At 39.2% G+C, this 19,661-nt stretch overlaps 1 protein-coding gene across 2 annotated transcripts; it reads left to right on the top strand.

Annotated features, from left to right (window-relative positions):
* The first annotated feature begins 862 nt into the window (after nt 1–862).
* Nucleotides 863–17,685, top strand: LOC146315671 (actin-related protein 2-B-like). 2 transcript variants are annotated; one of them, XM_084736583.1, is made up of 10 exons: nt 863–1,018; nt 3,899–4,009; nt 4,478–4,492; nt 5,819–6,034; nt 6,816–6,888; nt 7,771–7,907; nt 8,313–8,462; nt 10,781–10,926; nt 11,775–11,907; nt 16,044–17,685. In XM_084736583.1, exons 1-10 carry the CDS (start codon nt 971–973, stop codon nt 16,212–16,214), a joined length of 1,200 nt encoding a protein of 399 aa, XP_084592709.1. In that variant the 5' UTR covers nt 863–970; the 3' UTR covers nt 16,215–17,685. The 2 variants fall into 2 exon arrangements, with proteins under 2 accessions (XP_084592709.1, XP_084592710.1); XM_084736584.1 differs by lacking the exon at nt 4,478–4,492.
* The last annotated feature ends 1,976 nt before the right edge of the window (nt 17,686–19,661 follow it).

Genomic DNA, 19,661 nt, shown 5'->3' with positions numbered 1-19,661 from the left:
ACACACATCTGATTGTGTTTTACACACCGTCATATTTATTATTGTGCACTTAGCCAATCATGAATTTTTAGAATTTTACACCATTAACCATCTGAGAAAATCAAATTGTAGTGTTCTGTTTAAAATTTATGTAAGAGGGAAAAACTAATTATTTTTATTATTATGTTGCATTATATAATGCAACACACTTCCTTTATGGCATATTTTAACATTAAACATCTTTTTCATCACGCATAGATTTGGCAACCTATCTAATTTCTCAAACTAACACAGAAATGCTTTGCATGATCATCTTTCTCCAGTTGCATAAGGTAGTTAAGACAGGTCACAGTGCATGCTAGTTAGTAGTTATGGAGCACACAGACACACATACACAGTAGGCCTATAATGCATTTTTTTTTTTTTTTTACCAACAATATGTTGGATATTACAGCTGAATGAGTTATGTGGCCTATTCTATTGGGAAAGAGGTGTTAGATAACAAAAGAGACCAAAGAAAATAAGAAGATCTTATTGAGTAGTTTAGTTTTTGCATTAGCTTTATAAACTCATTTATCAATTAACTGATTAATAATATTCTGGGATTTGCCCATCAGTAAGAACAAGTTAAAGATTCTGACTATTCAGGAAATAAAAATAAAAATTTACAGCTAGATGGGAAGCCTTACACAGAGACACTGCACTTATTTTAGGTGTTGCATGCTGACTTAGCCAGAATTTTAAATAACTTTATTCATAGCAATGCAACAAGTCAGTGGATGTCTTATAATTAAGAAATTTATCCCTTGACGTAAGTGTTTAGAGGCTGATCATGTATCTTGGAGGGAGTACCTGTCATTTGAACAACTCTGCTCTGTCTCGCACCGGATGAGCACCCTTCCCTTCCTCCTATCGGCCGGGTTGGTGTGTCTTCCTTCCGGCTTGCCGAAGAAAGTTGAGGGAGGTTCAGCGGCAACTGGGCTTTTACATAATGGACAGCCAGGGAAGGAAAGTGGTGGTCTGTGACAATGGGACCGGGGTAAGTTTAGCGTTTCGGTTTGGCATGCTATGAACCCATAGCTTGCTTTAGACGGCGCCGTTATGTCGACCGATTTGCTGAAACAGGAAGTGGGGCTGTTAGCTGCTAGCGTTAACTGGGTGGGTAGCTAGCTAGCCTGTTAGCCAGCTAATTTTCATTCATCCAGACCCGACACGGAAACAGCACGTTGAGCGGGTGTAAATGTCAGGATAAAAGCTGAGCACGCAGCTCTGGCTGTAGCTCTCATACCGACATAAACCCTCAAATTAAGGCAGAAGAATAACTGCTCATTTGCTGTCAGCGGCTACTAAGCTAAGGCATCTAGCTAACCTGCTAGCTCCTTGCTAGCATCCAACAGCTGGCTGTCTGCTTTACTGTCTGGCAGCTGCGTCGGTCATTTCAGTGATTTGTTTTGCAAACGGTGCGGAATTTGCAGAGTCATTCACGTTGTATATTTGATTTAACTTTCAAACACAGTAGATGGACTTTTGCACTGATCCCAAATGTCGGTTAGTGAGGTGTAACGTTAGCTAGGCCGTGTCAGACAGGTTCATTGAGGAACCACCTTTATGTTTTCCTGTACAGAAGCTAGCACCAACTTCCCGGATAGAAATGTCACATAACTAGCCGGTAGTAAGGTCTTTGGGCCTTTATAATACCACATCGCATACCTTGCTCACTAATACATTCATCCTTACTCAGCTGTTATTTTTACACATCTCCAATTTTGACGGGTTGACAGATAGCTACATTAATAAATTGTGGGTGTGTATTAAGATTTATGTATTAAGAGGTACTTCAGTAGTCCATTAAGCTGGTGAATTTAGGAGATTTCCAAGCTGCTGTGGTTTTTAGATAGTATGAGCAGTTTCTATCCCATCTAGCATATATCATACATTTTGCTGACCTGTGATAATAGTTTTGGACTCAGACGTGGTCATTTCACACAGGTAACACTGCAGATTTGTATCGCGGCGACTTCCTGTCTAACCTCACAGCACACAAAGAGGATGTTGGCTCAGCACGTCACTGACTAATGAGGCTTTTTTGAGATGTGTCTTTTTCAAGAGCATTATGCGAAGCCAGAAAAAAAAAATCTGCCCTGTGTCAGGGTTGAACGAAGAAATCAAGAGGAAGTGAGAAGAGACTGAACCACAGCCACATATGTCACTAGCACATTTTCAAAGCACTGATGTGTGCTGTTTTACTTCCTAGGCCGCTGTAAGGTCTGACAGCTCAACTCTACAAGCTCATGCAGCTGCAAAAATCAATTTAAACTCTGAATATTTTGGTTTATTGGTATAAATCACAATCCCTCATTAAAATTGACTGTGGAAGGAGAACTGCTTCTGTGAACTTATCTTCAACCAGATTAGAGACATGGCAGTAGTGAGCTGTGTGAACTGGTTCTAAAAGTTAACTTTAATTAGGTAAATATTGTGTGGTGGATCATCTTTGAATTTAACCATTGACACTGTCAAAAAATGCATTTTCTGTAATTTTTATATAAATTGAGGTAGTGACACATAGTAAACACGTAGAAGAATCTGGCATACAACTATGGCAACTGTGAACACTAAACCATTATGTGAGTGTGTATATAATGTTTTGATAACAGGCATACACTTTACTAGAGCTGCAACAGTTAATCAATTATTAATCAACTATGAAATTAATCGCAGACTATTTTGGTAATTGAATAATTTTTGAGTCATTTTTAAAATAAATGTCAATGTAATTTTTTATTCCTCTGTGATATTTAACTGAACATCTTTTTGTTGTGGAAAAAAACAACAATTTGAGGACATCACTTTGGACCTTTGAAAACACTGGTCATTATTCATGTTCTTACATTTAATGGCTCAAACCACTAAACAATTAATTGAGAAAATAATAGAAAGATGAATTGATAATGTAGTTAATCATTAGTTGCGGCTCTACACTTAACAGCAACATTAAAACTAATGTTATTGCAGAGGAATTGTTCAAGTGTGTGTTGCAGGATCACAACTTGTATGCAGAAGATGTGTTAAAGTTGAACAAAATGTTAACCTGATAACAGTATTTTAATCTGAGACAAGACATTTTCTGGCATTTTACTTATTGTGATACTGTTATACAGCTTAGATGCTTTCTTTTCCTGGTCTTAAATACTATAATACAGTTGAGTGATTCAGTTCACTGAGCTCATGTAACTGTTTGCCGCTCTGTGTAATGAATAGTAAGTGACTCGACCTGCTTGGCCTTTATGGCTGAATATTGCTAATGATTGTCTTTATGGCCAAAAAAAAATAAAAAATCTGAAAATACTGTGACATTATTCATATAGACATATCATAGTACTTTACTTAAGAAATATTGCAGTGTTTGATTTTTGTCAGTGTCATATTAACATCTGGGGATTTTAAACCTTTTAAATATTTTCAAGTTTTTAGCAAGGGCACAAAATCAACACCAGCCAACTACTTTTAAAAATATGCAGGTGGCTGGTAGATGGAGGATCAAAAATTAATTTTGCACCCTGATTTGAGGGATTGATAAATGCACCAAAAGATGAAATGAACCATAATTATATGTTTATTGTTATTGATTAAAAAGGTGTAGATCATCATTAAAAACATTTAACCTAAGATTTTCTATCATTTTTTCAGAGGCTAAAGAAGGCACTGGCCACAGATGTTCACACATACACACAGAGGTTCTGGGATTGTAGCGTTGGCGGTTACATTTTTATCTCAGTCTAAATGCCAGTTAAACCCCCTGTTATCAGCAGGATGACCGTGACGTTGTCTCTTTATAGTACAGTTTATCTCCTCTGGACTTAAATGCATTTCCTCATCACTTCCTCTGTGCTCTGGTTTTCTTGTTTCACTCTCTTAGTTTGTCAAGTGCGGCTATGCAGGCTCCAACTTCCCAGAGCACATCTTCCCTGCGCTTGTTGGGAGGCCCATCATTCGCTCGACAGCAAAAGTGGGAAACATTGAGATCAAGGTAAGGACAGGTCCACCTGGTGTTCCTGGAAAGATTGTTCAGTTTGACCATGGCAAGTCTTTATTTGAAGGACAATGGAAACCAGTGATAAAATGAAAATATAATCTGGAAATGAGCATGACAATGAAAGATATGAAATCGCACCTTACCATTCAGTTTTGAAATCAATCATCTAATCACAAGCTCTACCTTTTAGACATCCGTTTTGTACAAATAACTCTTTCTCCAGTGCATTCCTAAAAATATGAAATCTTTGAATAGATACTGCAATTTAGGTAAGGATCAGTTGATTTGGTGTCAGAGGTCTAAATATCAAAGAGTTTCCTATTTTATTTTGGCATGCATCCTATCTCTGTCTTTCTCCCGTTCTTTCGAATTCTTTTGTTTAGCCATCTTTTTTTCTTTTTTCTTTTTTTTAAATATCTACCTTCCTCTTCCTACATGTTTTGTTCCCCAACGATGAAGTAGAATGCCCAGAAGATGGTAAGTTCAGGTTGGTGTGTGCCTCCTGTTCTTGCCTGCTCCGGAGAGTTGTGTCATGTTTTGATCTCAACCCAAAATTAAGCTCTCTTAATTTTGTTTTCAATATTTTTTTTTCTTTATTTTGTCCAGTGTGTTTTCTTTATTTGTTTTCCTTAATCTGTTTTTACTCACACGGTGATTCCATTTTTTACATCCATACTAGTTTGTTAATTTTTGCTGTTGAGTTTGAGTGTTGTTGGCCAAATGAGAGGCAGGGAGATGTACAGCCCTTATGTTAATGCACTCCTCTCTCCAGGCTGAAAGTGTTGCAGAAATGGCTGTGATGAATCATAGGCCAGCTGTTATCGATGGAGTGCTAAAAGAGATTTTGGACCGATTCCATTCCCAGAGCCTCTGATCTGCTGGTGCATCCTGACAGCTACAGCCCCCCCCCATCCTGCTGCTATTTAAGGACTGAAATAATCACAGCCATTTTCAGCTAAAAGAACTTAAAACGTCAGCTGCAGCTAAAATGCTCAGTGCTAGATGATAAACGTTATGTATATATGCATCACAGATCTGTTTACCTTACTGTTGGAATGTCCAGTTCAGAGTCTTTGCCTCAGTATCTGTGAGTGTTTCACCTTTACAAGTGCAAAGGAAGTGTCCCAAGTCGAGGAAGCATGGCAGACAGCTGAAAGTTTGAGAGGGAAGCACATCTGTTTTTCTGTTTTTCTTTTTACTTTTTTTTTATTGAGACCACATGGAGGCAATGCCTGTGACTGGTACTTTGTTAATGCCAAAGCACACAGGATGAACCCATAAAATGGCTGCCTTCAGTGGGCTTTTGATGTCTCCAAATGGAACGTGAGATGCTTGACTGTGTGGCTAACACTGAGCTCTAACCCAGCAGTTGTTTACATTGCCAGGCTGCCTTGCATGCAGCTAGTTGAATGGTACTAAAACAAGTGGTTTACTGTAGCTAGAGGGAGTCACAAGTGTTTCCAGGTGTAGATGCATGGAAAATAATGGCTTGTTGTGCATGCTGGGTAACTGAATTTTAAACCAAAAACTATTTTGGGTTAGGACGTGAATGCATCTGTCGTCATCTGACAGATGACTTGTCTCAAGGCGAGTGAAAGCTTGATGATCCAGTTAATCTGATTTTATGAGACCAACAGGCCAACGGGGCACGTTTAAATGACTTTTATTGCCCTAAACCAATACTCAGTGCTCCCTCCTACTCCCAGTGGCTCTGAATTGTCCAAACTGGGCTTCAGACATGGAGGGCTACACTGCAGAGCTTCTGAATATTTATCTGTGTTGACCTTTGACCTCTCCCCACAGGACCTGATGGTAGGGGACGAGGCCAGCGAGCTGCGCTCCATGCTGGAGGTCAACTACCCCATGGAGAACGGCATTGTCAGGAACTGGGATGACATGAAGCACCTGTGGGACTACACCTTCGGGCCAGAGAAGCTCAACATTGACTCCCGCAACTGCAAGATCCTGCTGACCGAGCCGCCCATGAACCCCACCAAGAACCGCGAAAAAATAATTGAGGTCTGTTAACATATTTAACATGTTGAGATTTATTTCATGCATGTGTTCAGCTTGGAGGTTATTTTTGGAATTGGGTTAGAGGAAAAGAAAAGAGGACAGATTTATGCCTTTTTACTGTAGGTCAGAAGATCTTTTCTACTCTTTATCACTGACTGTGTTTACATGCACACTAATTTTCCATTATTATTCAGAATATGACAGTATTTATTTGATACAGGTCAAGTAGACACTATAATCCTTTTGCATATTCTGAGCGGTCAGCTCTGTGTGTTGTAAACAAACCAACAAGGCCACAGTTTGCAAGGCTGGGGTAGAGATGCATGCTTTACTTGGAATTTTTAACATGAAAGATTTGTGTTTTTCATATGTGCCAATATCGCAAAGGTGTTTGAACAAATGAAAGAGGAATGCTGCGTACACACAGTGGAGCTAATCTGCTTTTGGTGGAAAAATTCTAAAAAGTGCAGTTTTTAAAATGTATTTATTTATGCAAAGAAGAAATATGGTTTAAGCAGCTCCAGCCATCCCACTTTTCCATAATTGGAGTATGCATGTCTGCATGCAAACAGGAATATTAGTGTAATATTAATTTCCATTGTAATGTAAACGGCTTAGCAGGAATTTTGTCCTTTTTGGAATAACGGCTGTTATATGTTGTGTATATGCTGTTATATGTAGTCACTGATGGATGTTGCACCAGTAATTCACTGAGATGTACTATATTTGTTTGTTTTCATCAACAAACAATTATACTTAACTGTCTGCCTGGCCTCTCCTGCAGGTGATGTTTGAGACCTATCAGTTTGCGGGAGTCTACATTGCTATTCAGGCCGTGCTGACACTGTATGCCCAAGGTAAGTGGACATGGTCGCAAGATGCTTGCAGCATGCTATTGATTTCCACAGTTTCTGTATCAAACCTCTCACTTACAACTTAGATTTGCTCTAACAGGTTAATATTGTGTAATTCACTAGCCCAGAGACAGCAGACTTTTTGGGTCTTTTATGCCTTTAATTGATAGTACAGCTGAACTTAGGACAGGAAAAGGGGAGATGGAGCGGGAGGGTGACATGCAGCAAAAGGGGATCAAATGCATGGCCAGTGCAGAGGACTTAGCCTCAGTACTTTGGGCACATGCTCCACCAGTTGAGCTATGAAGGCACCCCAGAAGGCATTTCATTAGTGGAAATAGCTTTGTCTGGCAGCATTTAACTTTAACCTTTGTCAAATACTTTGTGCAAAGATTTGTTTTATGAGGATACTTGGATACCAGTATGAATTTCTTGTCAGAAAGTCTAGACAGTCACATGAACATCACCTCACAATGTTCCAATGACAGACATGATTTCCTGACCTTGTTTGAAGTGTTTTGGTGTGTTAAAGTCTGCCTGTGTGGTGTTTCAAGCACTATCAGGTGAACTCGCCAACAAAAAGTCTATTTTGAACACACAGCCCTGCACGAGGTCTGTGTACTGCTCTACCATTTTGTCTCTGAATGTATTACCAACTTGTGAGCACTTATTAGCAGTTAATTGTTACATTACATGTGTTATCTTTTTAGGTTTTGTGTGTCAACAAGGGGAACAATCAGTAGCCCAAAGCACACACTGGATAAAACACACCTATATTGGTCGAAGTGTAGATCATTAACTGTTGTGTGTGTGTGTGTGTGTGTGTGTGTGTGTGTGTGTGTGTGTGTGTGTGTGTGTACACACCTTTGTGTTTGTGTGTTTTAGGCCTTCTGACTGGTGTGGTGGTCGACTCTGGTGATGGTGTGACGCACATCTGTCCAGTGTATGAGGGCTTCAGCCTGCCCCACCTGACAAGACGCCTGGACATTGCAGGCAGGGACATCACCCGCTACCTCATCAAGGTATGAGACAGTCTCTCACTGTGAGACAGAGTAAAAAAGCGCACAATAAAAACTAGCAGTGTAAACAAGGCAGTGTGTTATGAGAGTATATACTGTATGAATATGTCATTTTGACTGATTTAAATACCATATCATAAGTTCAGTCTCCTAAAATGGGTTATAATCATAATCCAAACTTGTTTGCTGGAGTCATCTTGACTTTTAGGAAGCAAGCACTCATCATCTTTGCAAAAGGAAGTAACAAGGTCTTAATTTTGAGTAGCAGTACCTCTCGTTCCTCTTAAATAAACCTATCAAGTGATTTCAGTAAATCACTCTAAAGAATAACGTTTTCTGATCTTCTTTACCTTCTTCCTGCTTTTTCCTTCCCCCTCCCCTGTCCTCTTTCTTCTTGTCTGGGTACAGTTGTTGTTGTTGAGGGGTTACGCCTTCAACCACTCTGCAGACTTTGAGACGGTGCGCATGATGAAGGAGAAGCTGTGCTACGTGGGATACAACATCGAGCAGGAGCAGAAGCTGGCGCTGGAGACCACCGTGCTGGTGGAATCATACACGGTAGATACTCATGTTTTAGTTTTCAACACAATACAACTACTTTCATTTATGTATGCCTGTAGACTTAAAAAATATGATTATATTATACTTACCACATACAGTAATTACAGTACTTGCCACCCCCCCACCGTCTAAGCATGTTATCAATAGCCTACTTCATCTGAAGACGGACACTACAATTATGAACTGAAAGTGTCTACTCTGTGCAGCCAGAGGCAGATTTCAAACATAACCCTCTAGGCTAATCACAGCCTGGTATGTGGTTGCTTGACTGGATATGGCTGTACAGACTTAAATCTGCTGGAAGGGCAATTATATGGTGCCCTAGCATCACCTAACACCCGTTTGGAGTGTACTCAAGACATTAAAGTGACCATTCTGTTGTCCAATACATCACCATTAAGGCGTTAGGTAGTGCTAATTAGTCAAAACTGCAGTAAGGCTATTTTGGCTAAACCAAACTTGCCTTGACAAGGAGCTAACAGGAGCTTTGATAGATCTGGCAGCTCCAAATGTAATAATGAACCAAACTTCTAAGCATTGTTTGTTCAAAGTAAGGGGAAGATCTAAAGATGCTGTGAGGTTACAGAAACTTAGCTTCATCAATGAATATCTTCTCTTGTAAAATGTCTGGTGTTATCGGTAACACCGGTGTTGTCATGAGTTTATTAACCAATGGGAAAATTTCCTCACTGAGGCATCCCTACACGTCAGCGCGCAGGTTGTTGGTGCAGTCACTCTATTAATACTTAAAGAGGAAGTTTAGGATGTGGCTTTTTGTACCTGTTTGTGTGAGTTGTTTCACAACCTTGTTTAACTGCTGCTGAGCTTATTATGTAACCTGGTTTTTGTGGCTGTCATTTAATTAGGTGTTCAGACACAGTAGCCAGTGTGTGTATCCTGCCTTAAAACAGGTTGCTGCCCTCACATGGACATTTTGTGCAGTATTCACTCAGCTCAGTTGGCATCAAATGGAGGAAAAACAGGAATTGGATATAAAAGAGGAACACAGTAATAGATAACACACACATCCAAATAAAGATCCAAAGAGAGAGGATGTAAGAGAGAATTTCTGCAATTTTAATAAGGTCCAACATCTCTCCCAGTGACTTGTCCAATAAAAAGGCTGTAAAACAATAATAAAAAGAACATGTCTTATTAAAGAAACAGAAAAATGAGCTAAATGAGAGACATGAGCTCAAGAGAAGGATGAAAAAGACAAAGAATGTTTTTATTTGGGGGATACAAATGTGCAATTAACCACTCAAAGAAAATTTACTCAAAAATTAAGCAGCTGGCTGTTTGTGTTTTTTTTGGTGGGGTTGGGGGGGAGGGTGCCAAAATAGCAAATCTTTCCAGCCCTTGGGATTCTCCTTTTTGTTTTATTTACTTTAAAATAATTTCTTTTTATGCACACCACATGCGCACAAGTTTCACATTTCCGCTTAAAATAGCATTGTAGAAAGAATCCCTCTCAAAGGATTTGTTATTCAAAAGTGGCAGTATTTTGAAGTAATCAAAACTAATGGGGTAACTAAATCTGTTTCTTCACCGAGCTAAGTAGACTACCACATGCCCGTCGTTGGCTCTGTTGGCTGCTTCAGGACAGGGCAGTGCTGCTGACTAACTGTTTTCTCTGGGACTCACACATATGGGGGTGCAGCGCTCCTTTAACCAGGCTTGCTTTTCTTTCCAAGGCCCTTTTCCCCGCAGAGGGAACCACAGAATCTAAACGCAGGTCCTGAAAGTCTGTGTTCCTGCACGCCTTAGCGAGCACATGTTGTGTCTCAGAGCTCACTGACCATGAGTGTTTGGGTTAGTGTAGGCGACTTTGTGCGTGTAGGTGTGTGAACATGTATGTGTAAGTATCGTTTTGTGTGCGCGAGTGTGCCGAAACAAGGAGGGCAATGTAACTGTGGCCGAAGGGCCCTGAACTGTGCGTTACATCATTTCCTGTGCAGCCACTTTGCGGCGGTGGCTGGGCTCCACTTCCTCCCACTGCCCTCGGCTGAATGAAGCCTTTTTATAGGCACACACACGTTCACTCCACTCAGTTTGGAGCCTACACTCTACAGTCTTGTAGGACTTTATTTTCAAACTGCAGCAAGCACACACAAATCTTTCTTTTAAAAAGGTTTACAGAGTTCTCACTTCCTTTCATACATCACAAACAACCATTGAACAGTATCACTCTTGATTCTTACATTTCTTAGATTTATGACTCTCCGTTGAGTCATACATTAAATCCTACCTCTTCAGTGGTGTCAGATTTTCTTTTTTCCTTCTCTTTTCATCTCACCCCTCCTACACATCTCCAGCTGCCAGATGGTCGTGTGATCAAGGTGGGAGGAGAGCGGTTTGAGGCCCCGGAGGCTCTGTTCCAGCCCCACCTCATCAACGTGGAGGGTGTCGGAGTGGCCGAGCTCCTCTTCAACACCATCCAGGCAGCCGATATAGACACCAGGTGAGGCTAAGGAAAGCGCACAGATACATCAATGTGTACTTCACTCAGAGTGTTCCTGCTCTGGCACACATTAACACGCAACATTAACAAGTCGCAGCACACGCACGCAGACTGAGATATGCAAAATGGTGGTGTCGGCCCAGCAGAGCTCCCACTGACGCAATAAAGTGTTTTGGACATCAAACTAGATATTTCTTGCACACCAGAGTTTTGTATGGAAAGTATGAAAATTGATCTTTGGGCATGTAAAAGAGTAGAAATATCCAAGAAAGTGTAGGCTTGGAAACCCAATCTATCATTATTTATGCCTTGCTATTGGAGTTGAATGATCTATTTTGTAGAATTCATGGAGGGATTTAAATCTGCAGAGTCTTTAAAGCAAATTTTCAACATTTGTGGACTTGACACAAGAGCTGTTCTGGTACTAATATCGGAAAATGCCTCCTGTGCTGGCCAAAAATCCTGGTATCGTATTGGCAAGTATGTAATTCCAATGTACTGAGCTGATACCACATAATTTACTTACCCTGAATGGGACCTTACGTCTTTCCAGCACCGTGTTGTATGCCATTTTTTACCCCGGATGGCAAAGCAATTTTCTATGCCTTTCATTCTCTCTATGTATTTATGCATGTTTTGCAAAGAGTTTAACCTGAGCCTGGCCAGACAATAATGATAGCAATCATATCCAATCACATTAATACAGGGTTAATAGTATATAGCTGTTGAAAAGTACTATTTATCTTAACATGGTAAAATATGGAAGGAAGCCAGCTGTTTCTTCTTCCCTTCCCATCTGCATGTTGTTGGGTCTCTTCCTGTTCTCACCTTCTTTCTGTCGTCGTCAGGCCTGAGTTCTACAAACACATCGTGCTATCAGGAGGATCCACCATGTACCCAGGTCTGCCTTCACGACTGGAGAGGGAACTCAAGCAGCTGTACCTGGAGCGTGTGCTCAAGGGAGATGTGGACAAACTTTCGGTGAGATATCAGTGCCTCATTTATATTTACGCTGTTGACTATGTGAAGAGCAATATGGAAGGACTCTGCGCTAAAAAATGTTTGTATGTGGTTTACAGGGAAACCAGGTCATACACCATTAATTTAAGCTCAAGTTGAAACTTGGTCAGTGTCAATTGGACTGTGACCAGAGCTGCAGCAGTTAATGATTTATTAAATTAATCACCAACTATTTTGATAATCAATTTATCAGTTTTTTTTTTTTTTTCAGGAAAAAAAGTCAAAATTCCTCCATTATAGCTTTTTAAAAGTGAATATTTTCTGTTTTTTTCTGACAGAAAACTGAAAATCTTTGAGTTGTGGAAGAAACAAGATGTCATCTTGGGCTTTGGGAAACCTTGACTGACATTTTATCACCATTTTCTGACATTATGTAAACCAAAAAAAGAATTGATTATAGAGAAAATAATCAACAGATTTATTGGTAATTAAAATAATTGTTGCAGGCTTGACTGACCAATGTAATCTTAAAAAAGTGTAGGAGTCCTCTGAAGGTTCAGATGAGCTAAAGTCTGTCTTTATTGCATCAGGCCTTTCAGTTTGTGTGAATTACCATTTCCAGCTGATTCCCTGGGTTTGTTTAAGTTGGCCTGGGTGGGGTTTCCCACATGTGGAGAAAGCAGTAAAGGTGCAGCAACCACAGGGAACACATTTGAGTCAGTTTAGTATGTGAACGGTGACTGACATCTGACAGTATCTCCTTTGTCCTGACGATCTTAAATCCCACACACTGGGAGTTCACAGTAGAATATTATGAGCACTTCTCTACTTGAACCATGTCTGCCTTGAACACATCTGCAAGGTCGAGGAGCAAATTTGATTAGGACTGCAACTAACAATTATTTTCATTGTTGATTAATCTGTTGATTATTTTTTTGATTAATAAATTAGTTGTTTGGTTTATAAAAAGTCAGAAAATGGAGGAAAATGTCTAACAGTGTTTCCCTAAGCTCATGCTGACATCCCTAAACTAAAGATATTCATTTTATTGTCATAAAGGAGTAAAGAAACCAGGTATATTCACATTTAAAAAGCTGAAATCAGAGAATTTTGGCTTTTTGTTTTCTTAAAAAAATACTAAAAATGCTGAATGAATAATCAGTGTATTGTTGCAGCTCTTAAGTTGATCATTATGTGATGTCTGAGACTGGTGCAGGGTACACAGACCACCACCAGGTGGTGCCAGAGGTCAACAGACACTCATTTAACTCAAACAGAACACTTTAATAGCAACATATGTGGGGTTCACTTCCCCATGATAAATATTTGTTTTGGAAAAATATCACTACGTCTCATTTCCAAGTCAGTATTCCAAAGACACAAGATGATTTTACACAGAACTATTGTGTAAACAAAGGTCCTCAGATGACTCATACGTTTAAAAGCAAGTCATTATGTGCTTTACTTTTCTGCCCACAACTGCAGCCGCTTTCTTAGAGTGTTTATCTTCTTTTTGGAAAGGAAGTTTTCACATATAGTGAATGAGAGTTTTATTCCTGTATCGTTCTTGAAAAGCAGCATAAAAGTATACATTTATTTTTTTTTTTTATACCAAATACTGAGCTGTGTTGGCTTCAAAGATGGCTGTTAAAGTATGTAGTTTACTCTTTCATAGAGAGTAGTGGCTGTGGTCTCCTTGAATTCATGTCAATTACAATAGATTCCACTGTTGAAAACATTTCACAGCTAGGGGAAAGAGATATCAAAACATATTTCTTAAACCATTCCTGTTGCATATTCCAGGTATCTGCTGTTCCAAATACTCCGTCTGATCTTCCAAACAGTCAAAATACGGCCTAATACACCACCTCCGTTTGTAGCTAGCATCTTTAGCTGTTTGTTTGTTGCTTGCGACTGCGTTTAGACAGCTAGTCACGTGAGCAACAAACAGAAGCTGTGTCTTTGGCCCTATTTGGTGAAAATATGAGTGTTTGGAACATACTGAGCATACAGACAGAGAGCAGGGAAGTGGATTGTGCGGCAGGAGTGGTTTGAGAAGTTTGTGTTAATGTTTTGATACTTGATAAATCTTCAAAACTTGTCAGCATCAAAGTCAGCAGTAACTGACATGAATTAAAGCCACTTTTCAAGCTGATTTTGAGTGGACTATCACTTTAAAGTTGCACTAATCAGTATTTTTAGAATAACAAACATTGAAACGGTGAGTAACGTGATATTTGTAGTAATAAACCCACAGAGAATTAACAGAAATGTTATTCTGCAGCTTTTCTGAGCCTTTTAGCATCTTTAAATTAATTGTGTCAGCCAAATCATACTGTTTTGGTTCACTGTCACTGCTCTAATTTGTGTCGAGCAGCTGTCTTCACATATTTCCCTCAGGAGTAGGTAGAGACCAAAACAGAGCTTAAGGAGAGTAAATGTTGGACTCAATATTCACCACCAAAAAATGACTCCAAATAAATGCTAATAGTACTCTGTAGCTGCTGGATGTTTAAATTGGTAAATGTTTGCTGTACACTTTACATCAGTATTGTGTTTACAGTTTGTTATGCCCTCATGTGGCCGAAAAGTTTAATGTTAAAATATTACATATACTATAACATTCTCATAACCATTATTAAGATGCAATTAAAATGTATTGTACATGCAAATTAGAAAATCAAAAAAAGATGCATTTTTGTTCACTTTTTGGTTGTCCGTGTCACACTTCAGTTGTGTTACCACATTTCAAGTGTTGAGCTTTAGGTGGTGCTCCAAATATCAGTCCCTACAGCTGTTTAGTTTTCATGCTATGTACTGGTGCCGACGCTGGTTGAGCCAAGATGCCTTAGGCACCAAAATTATGACAGTTGTTCTCTAGTTTGCTTTGGCAGCAGTTACAAATATTGATTTGAATGTACAAACGCTAGTAGGGTATCTGCTGGTCTTCCAAAGCCTTTAAACATTTAATTTACTTACCTCAAAAAAAAAAAAACAGGTCATAGAAGGTATTAAAAAGTTTTTGTGTGCCATTGCAGGCTGTTGAGAGACATTATACACCCATAAATTAGAAGTGGGATTATTTCAACAGTTGGTTGTTGATGCAGGAGGCGGTTCAGTCCTTTTTATGTGGTGTTTGAGTTGGCAGCATTAGACCTGTGGCAAACAGTCACTACTGCGACGAGGAAGCTCATTGTCTCTTTGTAGTGATGTTTTTAGCAAAAACTTCAATGAAATTGAATTAGTTATTCCATCCATCCATTTTCTGCCACTTATCTGGTTCCAGGTCAAATTCATTTCATTATGTCATTGTTATATACAGCCAGGAAGTAATTTAAAAATATAATGATGAAAAAACCTTTTCATCTTTGTTGTTTTCCATCATACTGCCATATTTAGGCTGGTATGTTTGTGTATTAAAGGTCCAGTGTGTAAGATTTAGGGGGATTTATTGGCAAAATATGGCAGAAATGGAATACAGTATCCATAAATAAGCTTTAGGGCTGCAACTGATGATTATTTTCATAGTTGATTATTGTTTGGTCCATAAAATGTCACAAAATGGGGAAGATTTACTATCAATGTTTCCCAAAGCCCAAGATGATGTCCTTAAATGTCACAGGCTATGAATGTTTTTTTTCTTTTTAAAAAATGGCTTAAAACCGATCAATAGATTATCAAAATGCTGATTAATTTAATAATCAGCTCATGTTTGATTAATTATTGTAACTTCAGTATGTTTTCATTGGTGTATGATCACCTGAAAATAAACCTGAAGTGTTTTTGTCACTTCAGAATGAGCTGTTCTGCAGACACTTGCAACGTTGCACCACCAGAACAGACAAACCAAACACTGACTCGAGATGTGGACTTTTGCGTTACGTGCGAGTTTTGCGCAGATTCTCCTACACACTTGGAATTGATGAACCCTGCGGAAACCCTGACTAGGTTTAGTCTTTTGGATCAAATTTCGATACAGATCTCCAAGTAGTCCAGACTGAAACTGTGCAGAATGAAGTTCACACTGATTAGAAAAACAGTCAGATCTTTATCATAGCCGAGTTGAGAAAAACAACACTTTGAGACAAGTCGAATACAGGATGTGTCTTTGTTACATGCGGCCCTCTTATACGCCTTTGTGTCCCCTTGTCTTGTAGAAATTTAAGATCCGTATCGAGGATCCTCCCAGGCGAAAGCACATGGTGTTCCTGGGCGGAGCCGTGCTGGCCGACATCATGAAGGACAAGGACAACTTCTGGCTGACCCGGGAGGAGTACCAGGAGAAAGGAGTCCGCGTGCTGGAAAAACTCGGAGTCACCGTCAGATAAAGCACTGGACGGACAGACCACACGCACACACACACACACACACACACACACACACAGACACACATACAAACACACAAACACGCACATACACGGCATACACACATTTCCCCTTCGCCCACATTGCAGAGTATATATCTATTTATCCCTCTTCTTCTTGTCTTTCGGCTCTTGATTCTCCTCAAACATCAGAGGGAATCGAGCCGTCACCTCCCCGCTCTCCTCCTCCTCCTCTCTCCTCTCTGCCTCTCTTCTCTCCTGGTTTGGGATTGGCTCACACTTTTCCTCGCAAGCCCCGAGAACCAATTCTATCTTCGCAGATTCACACTGAAACCTCTCCTTTACTTAAACTACGAGTTGAAGGGTTAACATTTAAAACCAGGGCGGTAATGTCAAGCTCTGCATGTTTACCTGCACGTAGGTTTGTCGTGAATGAAATTCGGCAGGTAAACGCTGCGGAAAGTTTAGTTTCCTCCCCCGATTAAACCCACAGAGGGGGTAAATTGATGCAAAGTTTCTAAAGCAACTCGTAAGCGTGTGTAATATCACAATCAGGGTCCACCACAAACAGCCACGGGCCGCTTTCAGCATCTGTTCCAGGTGAGCGAGAACTGATCACATTTTTATGTCGGTTTTTATAAAGATATCATGAGTTTTCTTTTCTGGGAGAGGGATTACTTTTTTTTTGCTTTTCCTTTTTCTGTTGGATGTATGAGTTCAATTTATATCTTTATTTTTTTTTTTCCATTTACTTTTTCTTTTGTTGCTGTGCACTACTACCATTGTAAATGGAGTGTATTGTGGTAACAGAAGTTCCTCCATGTTTTTATGAAGAATTGATGGTTGATTTATAAAAGGGACAAATAACACAAAGAAAAGCCCCTGAGCTTGACATCGGGTGTGTGACGGTACTTTGGGGTTTGTGGATTTTTTTCGGGGTAAGGGGGAGTGATGCTATTTGTTCCTCATCATGCGGCTTCGCCTCTGCCTCCCCTCTCGGTGTAAATCTCCAGCTGAATGAACGGGTGTGAGCAGTTGTAGCGTTATTACGGACAGCACCTCACCCGTCGTATTCCTTCAGATCCACCACAGCACGGAGGCAGTCGCAGGCTGACGATGAGACGGGCTTGAATCTGGGCGCAGAGCACAGCTAAACTGGGTAAATGAAACGGTATTTTCTGGATGTTGAAATACTGGCGAGACCGTATTGAAGTTCTCCAGTCTTTCACTCCCAACGGTCGACTTAATGATTACTGGAGGCACTTCTATTTTGAGTATGATAAATGTGTATATTTTTTTTTTTTTCCTCTTTCCATGAACGTTTATCCAGTGCCAAGTGCAGTTAATGTTAACTGGATCTCTCTTGTTTTAATGTCTTTTCTTTTTGTCACTGTTTTTTGTTTTTATTTTCCTGTGTTGTTCATAGCATAACTGCCTAACGCTGATTTAAATAAAGAAAAGTGATTTATAAGGATGTTTGTCTGGCAGGTTATTTTTTGACAAAACTGGGGCCTGTTTTATAAAGTTATTTGAACAACCCTGAGTATGTATGGCTGGGTTTGACTAAATATATAATTAAATAAGCCTGTTTCATGAATCAGTCGTTTCACAGTGGGCCTGTCGCTAACAATTGTTGTCATAATTGATTTATTCCTCAACTAGTTGATTTATTGTTTAGTCTGCAAAAAGTAAAATCAAAGATGAGTAAAAGTCACAAATCTTCAGAGGCCCTTTTCAAAAGTCCAACAACCCAAACCCCAAAGACACTCAACTGTAACTTCTCGCATATGAAAAACTAGAGCTAATTATTATTTGCTTGAAAAATAATACTCAAAACTGTTTAATTAATAACTTATCAAAATCATTATCTTCTCAGGTTTACAGTTTGCATTTGTAACTTGAACAATCATTTCCAGTCACCTTGAAAATATGAGGAAAAAATCCAGTGTACATGCTGTTTTCAGTTCTTATTTTTAATTTGTGTATTTAAAGAATCTAATTTTGATTTATGCAGCCACCACCAGCTAGCTATCTGACAAATTAAGCATGAAAGTTCATCATTCATGACTTTGTAGTTTCACAAAAACTTCCACTTACAGCATTTCTCCTCAGCTTTCAACTGTACTGCATGGTCCTGTTGTCTCAGCGGCTGTCATGTTTTCATCTGTAGCACCTTTAGGACTTCCCTTTTGTTTTGTTTTAAAAGATAATAGTCAAAAGTTCATTCTTGATAGTTTAATAAAACAACCTGAGGTATCTACTGAGCTTGCATGTGTCAAACGAAAGCTCTAGAAGAACCAAGGTAGTGGACCTAAGTAAGTTTAGTCAGTTAGAAATACAAAAATATACACACCCTGTGTGACATAATACATGTTGACATGCCAGTCAGTCACCTGTCAATCATCTTTTGGTCTGAAAAGAACAAACTGATAAAAAGAAAAAAAGGTTGAATGATAAACAGAAAAATCAGCTACCGCAAAAAGCTGTGTCATCTAACAGTATCTGTCCAAAAATTTCCTGTTCATCTTCACAATTTAAAGTGAGACTGTCACCTTTAAAAGAAGAAATGCCACAGTCCTTCTCTTAGAATAAACAGTGAAATTGATGAACAATAAAAAACACTGTTGCTCAACTTAACACACCCAGGTGTTTTACTGCTAAAGCTTAACTTAGCCTGGTGTGACCAGTAACTTACGGTGACTAACACAAGCTAATGTTAGCAAACTCAAGATAGATCTTGCTAACGGATGTCACTGAGTTAGGTTGGTGATGTTAGCTTTTACCTTTATCTGTTTAGGAGCTGCCTTAGTGACTAAGAAGTGCATCACTGTATAATAGTGTGTGTAGCAGCATGTACTTTGTCACTGTCATCATCAGCATAAAAAGTAAAGTTTGTTTTGTTGTGTTGTTAGTGTTTACAAAGCAAAGGTTTGATATCATTACAGATTTTTACTCTGGAAATCGTGATATCAAACCAAAGTGAGTGTACTTCAGTTTGGAACACAGTGGAATAATGTTTGACAGTTTGGTTGATATGATGTGTATTTTAAGTTTTGCCACTTAAAAGTTGAATAAAATGCTATTTTTTTAAAGGCATATCTCCTAGAAATTCTGAGGGTTTGTGTTTTGTTATCTATTAACCTGCCAATTATTTCCTTGATAATTAATTAATCATTTGGGCCACAAACATCAGAAAGCAGTGACAAATGCAGAAAATCACAACTTCCTTGAGCTCAGTGTGGCCTCAAATCTGCCTTTTTTTTGTCCAACCATCAGTCCAAAACCCAAATATATTGAGTTTATTATAGGTTTAAGTAGAACAAAGAAAAAAAAACATTTTCAAACCATCAACCACACGTCTGCGTGAAAAATGACAGAATTGATTGATTATATTTGCAATCAGCTGATCAATTGTTAGAACAACCTTTGCACTGGAAGTCTTGTGCAGGG

This window comes from Lutjanus erythropterus, chromosome 14 (assembly GCF_056507025.1).
Source record: "Lutjanus erythropterus isolate fLutEry1 chromosome 14, fLutEry1.hap2, whole genome shotgun sequence".
Taxonomy (NCBI): domain Eukaryota; kingdom Metazoa; phylum Chordata; class Actinopteri; order Lutjaniformes; family Lutjanidae; genus Lutjanus; species Lutjanus erythropterus.
The sequence above is the reverse complement of the archived record's forward strand: the minus strand, read 5'-3'. Positions and strand labels throughout refer to the sequence as shown.